Source organism: Ipomoea triloba, chromosome 7, assembly GCF_003576645.1.
Source record: "Ipomoea triloba cultivar NCNSP0323 chromosome 7, ASM357664v1".
Lineage (NCBI taxonomy): Eukaryota > Viridiplantae > Streptophyta > Magnoliopsida > Solanales > Convolvulaceae > Ipomoea > Ipomoea triloba.
This window is the reverse complement of record NC_044922.1, coordinates 13,794,157-13,807,115: the sequence shown is the minus strand read 5'-3', so window position 1 is coordinate 13,807,115 and position 12,959 is coordinate 13,794,157. Positions and strand designations below refer to the sequence as shown.

At 30.1% G+C, this 12,959-nt stretch overlaps 1 protein-coding gene across 1 annotated transcript; it reads right to left on the bottom strand.

The window, feature by feature from the left end:
• Positions 1 to 5,312: 5,312 nt before the first annotated feature.
• LOC116025587 (E3 UFM1-protein ligase 1 homolog) lies at positions 5,313 to 12,737 on the bottom strand. The gene is made up of 20 exons (XM_031266858.1): positions 12,383 to 12,737; positions 11,883 to 12,194; positions 11,521 to 11,787; positions 11,356 to 11,403; positions 10,902 to 10,967; positions 10,634 to 10,737; positions 10,016 to 10,109; positions 9,873 to 9,929; positions 9,307 to 9,724; positions 9,049 to 9,197; positions 8,822 to 8,887; positions 8,676 to 8,744; positions 8,475 to 8,567; positions 8,324 to 8,389; positions 7,889 to 7,935; positions 7,742 to 7,805; positions 7,051 to 7,128; positions 6,862 to 6,924; positions 5,880 to 5,972; positions 5,313 to 5,588 (listed from the first exon to the last, which is right to left on the bottom strand). Exons 1-20 carry the CDS (start codon positions 12,554 to 12,556, stop codon positions 5,487 to 5,489), a joined length of 2,430 nt encoding a protein of 809 aa, XP_031122718.1. The 5' UTR covers positions 12,557 to 12,737; the 3' UTR covers positions 5,313 to 5,486.
• Positions 12,738 to 12,959: the final 222 nt, after the last annotated feature.

Genomic DNA, 12,959 nt, shown 5'->3' with positions numbered 1-12,959 from the left:
ATAATAATAATAATATAATAATAATAATAATCCATAACTCTTAATATAAGTTTGTAACTAAATTTTCCTATTAAATCTGTTTATAAAGGTAATTATAAATATAGAATTGAGAAATTTCTATGATATTTTATTTAATTGATATTATTCCTAATATGTTTCATCTAAAAGGCTTCCTTCATTTTTTATAACATTGTTCCATATGTTAATCCGTTTAATATGCTAATCTATATAGGTAATTACCATATACTATTTACCATCTAAATAACCCGTGGTAATTACCACAACTATATTTAACATCTAAATTTATTATGGTCATTAAACATAGAGATTTCATTCTTACGATAATTTTATATATTTTTACTTCAGATAATGTCAATTACCCGTGCATTTCATTTGATTACTTTTGAATAAAATCTTAAAAATTATGACAACTAATGAATTAATATTGTTGTTCGTAATATAAATTTTATCAAATCAGTTAACGAAATTGATAATACACATATTACATCCATAATTAGAGGAGATTAACAAAATTATGATAATTATTTCAATTCACGTATTATTATGCTAATTCACATATTATTACGTCCATACAATTATGTAAATTATTTCAATTCACAGATTATTACACATATAAAATTATGCTAATGGTTACTTTGGAATAAAATCTTAATAATTATGGTCATTGAGAAATTAGTTCAAACATTATACTTTTATTAAACGGTTTTTTATACTTGCCGTAATTTTATCTAATCAATTAAAGAAATTAATGGTACACATATTACGGACATAATTAAAGAAAATTAAACATACACATATATATTACGGATAAAATTAAAGAAAATTAAACATACACATATTACGTCCATAATTAAACGAAATTAAAATATACATTATTTTTTAATAATAATATATACTCCTTAANTTAAACGAAATTAAAATATACATTATTTTTTAATAATAATATATACTCCTTAATTACCATACTTATTCATAATACATGGATTTCATAATTAGCATAATATTAATCTATACTATATATAAAAACATAAGAATAGTAAAGGCATATTTTAAATTTTAAACAATAGTAAAGGTAAATTAAAAATAGAATGAAAATATTTCAATAATAATATTCTACATCATTAATTAAAAATAGAACAGAAATTAGGTAAAAATACCAGTGGATCTATTATTCTAATTGACTAATTAACTAAAAAAAAAAAAAAATCGACTAAAAATGAATCTGATGTTACTAATTGATTGAATATATAAAAGGAAATGAATATTAATAATTGACTGTAAATAAAAAAAATATCCATAATTAACTAAAATGAAAAAGGAAATGGTCATATCATTGCAATTTAATTAAAAAAGGAAAACATTCTACATCATAAATAATAAAGGCATATTATAAACAATATTAAAGATAAATTAAAAAGGAACGGAAATTAAAAATGAAACGGAAATATTTCAATAATAATATTCTACATCATCAATTAAAAATGGAACGAAAATAAGGTAAATATTACTACGTAATTCTTTTCATTTTTCCTAGATAAGGTTGCCTAATATTAATTTACACATAACAATTGGCACTAATAATTTAAAAAAAAAAAAAAACAGAAGAACTGTCGGAGACGTCTGTGTTTTTTCTTTTTAATTTTATTATTATTATTATTATTTAATTATTTTAATTAAAATTATTTAAAAAGTTTATTTTAAAATTAGTAACCACCCTGTCATCACAATTGTAGGTAAACAGGTCAATTTGGACTTTTTTTTTTGAAAACATGTCAATTTGTACTTAATTGCATGAGTTTATATAGTTCAGGAATCCAATTGCATTCTTTTTGAGTTCGATGGCCTAATTGCAGTTTTGTGTGTAGTTCAGTGGTTTATTTGACCATTATTCCGAGAAAAATGATATTACTAATTGATCTAAAATATAAAAAGATCGTAATCTATATTCTATACTATATATAAAAGTAAAATCCTCATATTTCATTCCCCGCCTAAACTTTTGTAGTCTATTAATGAAATATTTTATTGGTCAAATAATTAATAAAGCTTATTTGTTAAGAAAATGTAAAATAGAAATTAACTAATATCTATAAATTGATAATATGTATACTCACGTATCAACACTATTAATAAAAGTAAAATCATTTATCGGGAAAAGAAAAGAATATTACTAATTGATTGAAAATTATTTAAAAACTTTAATAATTAATTATACTTTCCTTTTGAAAACTCTAAGTTATTTAAACTTTAAAAAAATTAATTGAACATGGGTTGTTAGATTTTTATAATAATCAAAATTAATTCATTCAAATATGGAGGAGGAAGATAAAACTAAATGCAATATGGGGAAAATGAATATACTTAAAGTATAAAAGTATAATTACACATATATTAGTGTAATTGACTAATAATAATTGCCTAATAATTATTATGATAATTAAGTTAAGCATTGGTCGTTGAATTTATTTTTATAATAATTACAATTAATTTATTTCTCATTTTCTCATATTTATTTTAGTAATAATATAATTATATAAGTCATATTACTTATAGATCTTTTTAAGATAATTTTAGACAAACAAGTCATATATTATTCAATTAATTGAGTAATATTTTTGTATTAATCTTATAATCAAATAAATGTACACGTTCAATATTAGAATTTTTATAATTTCATCTTTATTTTTATTATCTCAATATATAATAAAAAAAATTTATCCACGCCCGGGTAATTGGACAATTATTTGTTCTAATTCAAAGGAAAACATCATAAAACATAATCAATCCAATCAATTTCATCAATTGGGCTATATAATATTCGATGTTATAATATATATAATTGTATATTAATCCAAATATTCTTTAAATATTATAACAAATCCATTCCGTGCAACGCACGGGCAAAAATACTAGTATATTATAACAATGTGTAATGTAGTGGGACTCCCGCTATATATATATATATATATATATATATATATATNATTGATTGAATATATAAAAGAAAATGAATATTAATAATTGACTGTAAATAAAAAAAAATATCCATAATTAACTAAAATGAAAAAGGAAATGGTTATATCATTGCAATTTAATTAAAAAAGGAAAACATTCTACATCATAAATAATAAAGGCATATTATAAACAATATTAAAGATAAATTAAAAAGGAACGGAAATTAAAAATGAAACGGAAATATTTCAATAATAATATTCTACATCATCAATTAAAAATGGAACGAAAATAAGGTAAATATTACTACGTAATTCTTTTCATTTTTCCTAGATAAGGTTGCCTAATATTAATTTACACATAACAATTGGCACTAATAATTTAAAAAAAAAAAAAAACAGAAGAACTGTCGGAGACGTCTGTGTTTTTTCTTTTTAATTTTATTATTATTATTATTATTTAATTATTTTAATTAAAATTATTTAAAAAGTTTATTTTAAAATTAGTAACCACCCTGTCATCACAATTGTAGGTAAACAGGTCAATTTGGACTTTTTTTTTTGAAAACATGTCAATTTGTACTTAATTGCATGAGTTTATATAGTTCAGGAATCCAATTGCATTCTTTTTGAGTTCGATGGCCTAATTGCAGTTTTGTGTGTAGTTCAGTGGTTTATTTGACCATTATTCCGAGAAAAATGATATTACTAATTGATCTAAAATATAAAAAGATCGTAATCTATATTCTATACTATATATAAAAGTAAAATCCTCATATTTCATTCCCCGCCTAAACTTTTGTAGTCTATTAATGAAATATTTTATTGGTCAAATAATTAATAAAGCTTATTTGTTAAGAAAATGTAAAATAGAAATTAACTAATATCTATAAATTGATAATATGTATACTCACGTATCAACACTATTAATAAAAGTAAAATCATTTATCGGGAAAAGAAAAGAATATTACTAATTGATTGAAAATTATTTAAAAACTTTAATAATTAATTATACTTTCCTTTTGAAAACTCTAAGTTATTTAAACTTTAAAAAAATTAATTGAACATGGGTTGTTAGATTTTTATAATAATCAAAATTAATTCATTCAAATATGGAGGAGGAAGATAAAACTAAATGCAATATGGGGAAAATGAATATACTTAAAGTATAAAAGTATAATTACACATATATTAGTGTAATTGACTAATAATAATTGCCTAATAATTATTATGATAATTAAGTTAAGCATTGGTCGTTGAATTTATTTTTATAATAATTACAATTAATTTATTTCTCATTTTCTCATATTTATTTTAGTAATAATATAATTATATAAGTCATATTACTTATAGATCTTTTTAAGATAATTTTAGACAAACAAGTCATATATTATTCAATTAATTGAGTAATATTTTTGTATTAATCTTATAATCAAATAAATGTACACGTTCAATATTAGAATTTTTATAATTTCATCTTTATTTTTATTATCTCAATATATAATAAAAAAAATTTATCCACGCCCGGGTAATTGGACAATTATTTGTTCTAATTCAAAGGAAAACATCATAAAACATAATCAATCCAATCAATTTCATCAATTGGGCTATATAATATTCGATGTTATAATATATATAATTGTATATTAATCCAAATATTCTTTAAATATTATAACAAATCCATTCCGTGCAACGCACGGGCAAAAATACTAGTATATTATAACAATGTGTAATGTAGTGGGACTCCCGCTATATATATATATATATATATATATATATATATGTTAATCTCAATTGTATACATGCACATCCGTGTAGGCTGGGATCCCTCTTAAAAGGGACCGAAGACTTGTTAAGTTTTGCGTACGGGAAAGAAAAGAGTTAATTATCGAAATGTCTCTTAACTATAACAAAATTATTAATTTGATTCTTGATTTTTTCTTTTGCCTAATTAAATCCCACAGCTTTAAAAATCTAAACTAATTTACTCTTTCGTTTGTTTAACAGTTAGACGTCCACAATCCACTTACTCAGTACTAAATTGATAATTTTGTCATAGTTAAAGGACCATTTTCGTTGGTTCAATAAGAGAGGAAATGGTGTATGTGCTTACGGAAATGATCCCTTGACTATAGCAAGATTATCAATATGGTCCCGAACAAAAGGATGTGTAACGACTAAACAAACAGATGACCAAATTGGTTAAGATTTTTAAAGTTGAGAGATTTAATTAGGCAAAAAAATAATCAAAGGCTAAATTAATAATTTCGCTATAGTCAAGGAACCATTTCGATAATTAACTCGAAAAAAAAAAAAAAAAAAAAAAAAAAAAAAAAAAAAAAAAAAAAAAAAACGTATTGTATTGTTCTATAATTTCAGTTACGGTCCATAGTTCATAAATTTGTCAACAAGAAATCTATCGGGTTGTTATTACATTTTCCGCAGAAGGAAACATAAGAAACACAAGTTCCTTTTGCTTCAAACTGGAGTTAGTAAAACTATTTCTACAACACATCAAGACTGTTGACTACTCAACACTAAGCCTTTCAATGCAGGCATCAAACCCTCTAGAACCTCCCTTTTGGTTTGGATTCTATCCGTCGAGCAATCTTCTTCCTGTCATATATAAAGTGAAAAGGCAAAACATCATGTCATGGAGTTAATTTCACTGTTGATCACACAGCTATAGTGGCATTTTTAAAGATAGACCAAATTTGGTCCACTTATTGGATTGGTCAACTGGAATAGGTTGATACAAAAAAATCAAAGAACTAAAAGTGGTAATGCAAGTATGCAACCACTATAATCAAGTCACTAATGGGCAGGCGAACTACTTCCAACCAGACAAAAGTAGAAAAATGAAACCAAGGTAAGAAAAATGCAAAAATATGAGGAAAGTAAACTCACATCACCAGTTGCAGCAGACATTAGTGCCAAAAGGCTCACTGCTGTGCTCTGGTAATCTGTCAGGGTCTTGAATGCGGAATCATCCAGCTTATCCTAAGAGGTTATTAAAGCAAAGATAAGAGTTTATTCACCTTTTGATGCTATCCACGCCCCCTAAAAAAACTTTAACTGCCTAGAAAAGGTATAGCTTGTGTGTCCAGCTTTAACAGACAAGATTTCAGCTAGGCATTTCTGGGAAATTGAACTTACACTCAACATATTGTCATAGAACAATTGAAATGTTTACCAGACGGTATTGGAGTACAAGAGAATATACTCCCCATGGCTCTAAACCCTACTTGATCTTCCACTAAAATAGGCATTAGAGCATGGTTGGTAAAACAAAACAGAATGAAGGCATCGGCTCAATCAAAAACACATGCATTTGCACTTTTGTAAGGTGCTAGACAGCTCTACTACCAAAAAGAAATTTACTCAGTAATTAGAAGTCTCATATACTAATGAAAAGAGCAAATTCCACTTCTAGTCCTTGACTATTGTGGCATTGCAAATTTAGTCCCTATTCTTTTAATTTTGCCACATTACATCTTGACTTTTATTTGCTTGCCACAATTAGTCCTCCGTTTAAATTTTTGTCATTTCACCATTTAATATATATGGCTAACATGTAATTTTATCTTCAAGCCTCTTGCCCCAACATGTAATTTCTCTCCCTCTCTTGTAAACTCTTTTATTGAATGATTAAATTACATATGAGGATATTTATTAAAATGGTGGAATAACAAAATTTTAAAAGGACTAATTGTGGCAAGCAAATGAAAATAATGTAATGTGGCAAAATTAAAAGAGCATAACTAAATGTGGCAATGCCACAATAGTCTAGGGCTAAAAGTGGAATTTGCTCTAATGAATATTTGATGTACCCAAAAAGAAAAATATTAATGAAAATTTGGTACTGTAAAGAACTTCATAGGATAACAACCTTTAAACCAGAGACAGCAGCAGAAATGGCCCTGCCAGGAGCCTGAAGAGCTTTTCCATGAACCTGTGACCCACATAAAGGTTAGATCTAATGTTGAAAATGATCTAAATATGGGTTATTACTCTACTGTTATCCAACAAACCACAGATTAGAAATCAGACCAAACTGCAAAGAAAAAAGGTGACTAACCTGTACATAAAGTAGAGAAACAACTTTTGGTAAAAGTGAAACTGCATCAGTTTCAGCAGAAACTTGAGTTGTCAGATCCTGAATAAACCACATAGTTGAGAAGCCATCAAAACTATGTACACTTCAAACAAGCAGGAAAGGGAGTGCAGTTACAAGCCACTACAACAGCATGCACTTGAAATAACATAAAAATTCAAAATCATCCCAGACTCTGATTTATCTTGTTCTATGTAGCTGATAGGTACCAAGAGAAGACACACTTCAGCACATATATGGCAGAAGCTACAATCTTACAGTTCAATGCTGAAAGATTATTATCCTTTGTACTGCTTTAATAAATAAAACCTTAACATAAAGCCATAAAAGTCGAGCCTCACAAAAGCTCCTTAATGATTTTTATGTACACAGGTTTTAGATCAAATACCCGATTGACTCCCAACAATGTCTTGTATCCCATTGCATTTGCAAAGATTCAGTTCATTTTAGGAGGGTCAATTTGACAAATTTTTAGTTCAGATTTCATCATTAATTTATTCTACTTTGCATTGAAAATGTTACCAAACACAATAATTTGGAATTTAGTATTATTTAAAGAAAGCAGTCAAGGGATAATCGGTCTGGTTCTTTAAATAGCTAGTCAGATCATTCACTTTTTGAGAAAAAGGTGTCTGTAGAAGTAATCCAGTGATACCTTGCGATATGAATGCAAAAGGGTCCTTTCCAATTTCTTATCCAGCTTCTTCAGAATTAATCCGCTGCAAAAAACATACCATTTATTCATTTCCATAGTTTGCCAGAAATACAAAGAGAAACAATTGATAGAACCCCCTTTTGCTACCTTTCCTCTGCCAGAGCTCTTAGTGCAGTCATGAACATTTCCACCCGCTGTCAAGCACAAGAAGATTAATAATGTCAGCCAACAGGACTAAAAAGATTGCATATGAGGAGAGAATTGCAATGTTTATTCTAAGTATGGAATTCCCATATAAACAACAGAAATGAGACACAGAGTCAATTGAGTTCAGAAGTAAAAAATGTCAAGGTTGTCATCCCTTTTTCTTTAATCATCATCATCATCATTATTATTGTCTTGACTGACTTATTCAATCTGGCCTAAGATGGACAATTACAGTAATTGATAGCAACTGACTAAGAAAAGTTTCAAAATCCCAACTTAAAGATACCTTTATGTTAGGACAGCAGATGCAACAAGAAAAATGTGGGCCACAAACAAATTTTGAAATTTGGTTTCTGAGAAAAGCAAAACACTGACCTTCCCTTCCAAAGCTTCAAGTAGGGCAGTTGCCTTGACAGACAGTGGTCTAGGGAAATTCTTGGCCTGGGATGACAACATATTAATTCTGGAAATCCAGTACTCATTATTAACAAGCAGTATGGGGAAAATTAGGTGAAAAAGTATTTACAAGAGCATTTCTATCCCCAGAGTTAAGTGAAGCAGGTTCACGATTTTGAGACTCATCAACTTCAATTCCATTTTTCAATTTATTGTGCACATCCTGCATTGATACATCATTACAACTTGTACTGTAAGACATATAACCAATTATATTAGATGTACTGCCAAGAAGAAAAAAAGCATAAAAAGAATAGTTTGCATAGGTTACCAGGTTAAGAAGCAAAGTATCCACCATAAAGGTTCCTGTAGTTCGCAACAAATGTTTGTGGAGAAGAATCTGTACAGAAAAGGGAAACACTCAAATCCATATGCATGACAAATTCCAACTATTTGAACAGGATTTGTATGACTTACTGAGGTTGATTGGTCGTCTTCAAACAAATCCAATGCTTTTTCGTAAAGCTGCATATTCAAAAATGACTGGCAAGAAAAGAACAGAACCCCAATCAGATAAAAATTATGGCTTATTCAACAGTTCCATCATGCTTAACTAGGGATTTCAGCAACCATGAAAACTGTGAAGGTACTAAACAACTCCATTATATTCAAAAGCTAACATGCAAAAGACATTAGCTAATTACCTCATCAAGTTTCCGTTGCAAGTTATCAAGTAACTTTTTCATTTTCTGTGCATTTTCAGTAAATGCAGCCTTTTTTCTTTCCTTCCATGAATTAACGAGCAGAGGTCTTAAGTGGTGTGCTAAAGGCTCAAGAAGTGTCTCAGGATCATCTGAACAGAGTTGAACCAGATTATTTGTTAAAATAATAATCAAGAAGATTTCTCTTATCAGCTGAGATATTCAGGGGAAAAAAAAGCATTCTAATCAGACTGTATGCACCTTGTTCCTCAAAGTCAGGATTTAGAGTAACAATCTTTTGAGTAATCCATTCTTCTGAAATAAGGTAAGAAGGATCCTCTTCCTTTTTAGCATTTAGTTTTGAGGACACCTCCTGTGAGGTAGAAGAACCTTTGCCTTTCTTTTGGTTTTTCTTGGATTTAGATGGTGCAGAATCGAAGTTATCCAAGCCAGCTTCAGCAGCCACTGCACGAGTATTTCCAGCAGATTTTCCTTTTTTCTTCTTGGATCCTTTCTCCATGGCTTGTTTATTACCACCACCATCATTGCCAGTCTCATTGGAATCAGCCAAACTACTGGTAGTACCCTTACTGGCATGTAGCTCATCATGTGTACCAGAACTAGCTAGCATAGAAAGATTTAAGGTTTCCAACTCCTTTTCTATACTGTCAAACAGATCCTGCCAAGTATAATTGCAAAAGTAAACAAAAAAGTATGAGAAAATTAACAAGATTATAACAATTGGACTTAGTAATCTGTAAACTGCAATGTCCAAGTCAACAGCCAACAGTTTTCAAGATATACTACAGATGATTTGTAAATCCTACCTTCACAAAGCCATTGCTGAACACATACGACTCCCCCAATATAAGTGCTTTATTGGACTGAGAATCAAGAGAAAAATGAGAAAATGACAAATGTGCCAACAGTAAAGAACAATACAATAAGTGGCAGAGTAACAACAGATCACCTTTAGGGCAGTTTGAACAGATGGACAGAGTGATAGGATCTTGGATGCATCCTGGGAAGCAAAGGATGCTGGCAACACTGAGAGTGAATCAATCCTGGAATTTCCAAACATTTAGAAAGAAAGGAAGGAAAAAAAAAAAAAAAAAAAACTTTTTATAATCTTTTCCTTATCATCTCACACTTCAAATACTTCAATAGTTTTTCATCTGATGTATAGACATTATAAGAATAAGAATTGTATCAATGCAGTAGCCTACAACAAATTTTATTAGTCTATTGCATAGTCAAAAGATGCCTAGATGAGGAAGCAGTGAAGCACTGACAGTGAACTCACCATGTTGAATCGCTAAAGTGAAGACATTTAACATTTTTTGATAGATTTTTGTCAAATATTTTCACTGTGTTCATGGAATAACTACAATATTTCTTTATGTATAACACAAACAAAATTGAAAGAAAGCTTAGAGTACAAGGTTGTAATAATTTACTGCACAACTGAAAAGGAAAATGGAAGCCTGCTTGCAACTAACCACCCCAACAAAAACAGAACAAAAAAAAAAAAAAAAAAACAAAACAAAACAAAAACAAAAACAAAAAGAAGAACATATGAGTTTCTCACCAGCTGCCACGCTCCACAGTGTCCTCTACAGAAGCATCCAACATCTCTATTATTGATGGGTGAGCAAATATCGTAGCTAAAGAAGTACCTTCTGGATATCTGGACTAAATTGGAATAGAGTGTCAAGAGTTAATAATATAAAAGATAACAAGAATTCCATCATCTTTAAGAACATTTAGAGGCTTAAATTATTTAAAATTAAAAATAAAATAAAATAAAAAAACATAACAAAACAAAACAAAACAAAAAACAAATAGCATGAAGATACCTGCAGGAACTGAATAGGTTGTGGGATTCCAAGTTTCTGTAAGGCTTCATAACTAATAAATGAATTCTGGGTTATCAAGAACCAAGGAGTTAATAACAAGAATGCAGAAATTAAGGGGAAACACAAAGGGAAACATGGATGCACTATCAGAAAATGAAAAAAAAAAAAAAAAAAATAGTCTAGCACCCCAGCAGGCAGCAGCTTCAATTTTTAATGTCTCCCATTTTGCATTATTATGAGACAGGATATCAGTTTCCAAGCTTACAAGCACATTACAGTACCCAACTTCAAATTTAGGATAACACTCCATTTGAAACTAAGTTATTTCAAATCTCCAACAACTTTACATACCCTATGCGGATAAAACAAAGTAATGACAATACACAAGTAATACACAATTTCCAATGTGGATAAGACATTCAGATCATGCAGCGATATGTAAATGGATAGAAACCTGTGAAAAGAAAGAGTCAACACACTCCTTTTGAGCCATGGCAAATACCTGTAACGTCCGATAGAATGCCAGTCAATGTGCAGCAGAAAAATAGCAAAAGTAATGAATACAATGAAAACACTATTAAAAACCAATTCAGATTCAATACTATATTAAGCTACATACAGAAGGTGTCCAATGAACACCAGCACGGAGAGCGCCAAGGATCTCTCCTTCTTTAACTATCCCATTAAATAACGATTGGAAGAATGAGCTTTCAACAGCTACACCGCCCGCTCCATCCATTTCTTGCAGTAAACTTTGCAGTGAGTTCCATAAAGCCGACAAGTTCATTGGAACAAAAATACCCCTTGCAGCACCTCGGACCATAGCATTCACCCGTGCAACATATGCTGGTGTATACAACTGGCCACCTTCAAGCCTACCTTTTACCTATTCACACATGGAAAAATCACTTGTACAAACCAATATCTTCTTTCAGAAACCAGTATTCAAAATGATGCTATTATCCAATAAGAGAATAGTACCAGAGTCCCAAGTCGAGGCTCAATAATGGACACTACTAGCTCCGAGCCAACTTGTAATTGTGCCGCTATTTCAGCAATGGCAATTTGGCTGCACTCCTGCAGCCTTTCATTAATTTCCTCAGCAACAGTGTCCCAATAAGAATTTGAGATTATTTCACCATTGATCAACATCAGTGATGAGTCACTCGAAACTACATGCTGTGATTGTTTCTCTACATGGAACAAGTCCACTCCGGTAGTGTCCGCTAAGTCTATCAACGAAACGCGCCCCAATCTCTTAATTTCTCCAGCTATTTCATTCCTCAAGTGTTCCTACCACCATTTAAACATAACCGCCATTTTAAAAAAAATGCAGAGACATACGTGCATTTACATAGGATAACAATCAAAGATCTCGTTATTAATCGCATACTAATCTAACTTCAGAATAATAATTTTCCTCAAATAAAATAAGGAGATGTTAACAAAACAAAAAAAAAAAAAGGTATGTATATGCCCACAGGAGTTATGAACTCTTTGCCGGAAACGGTGTGGAGGAGGTCGAAGTCGAGGATTTGGAGCTGCTGAAGCTTCTGAACCAATTCGACGACGTTGCGGTCGGATAAACGGACGGTGGATTTCGCTTGTTGAGCGAACTCGAACTGCCTCTGCAATTCCAGAAGTTCTTCATCCATCTTCCAATTCCGAAATTCAGCGATTCAATTCAGTCGCGATGGAGAGGAACAAAAAGAAAAAGCGTTTCGACTGAATGAATACTCCGATCAGAATGATCAGCTCAGGCGATGTTAGACCGGGAAAGACTACAATTGGGTCAGCTTAGTTATGAATGCTGTAAATCTGTGTAGTTTCGGAGTCAACATGGGAATGTGGAGGAGTCCGGCCCAAAGCCCAATCCAATTTTAAGAAGACATGCCGGATTAAAATGACAATTTATATCATAGACCAGGGTGTACAATGCATTGTGCACCCCGTACTAAAACGATGTCGTTTTGGTCATTTAATTAACGATTTGTTTTTTCTTTGAAATCACATTTTCTGTTTCGGTTGGTCTGTGTATTTGTGTTAATATTATGTGTA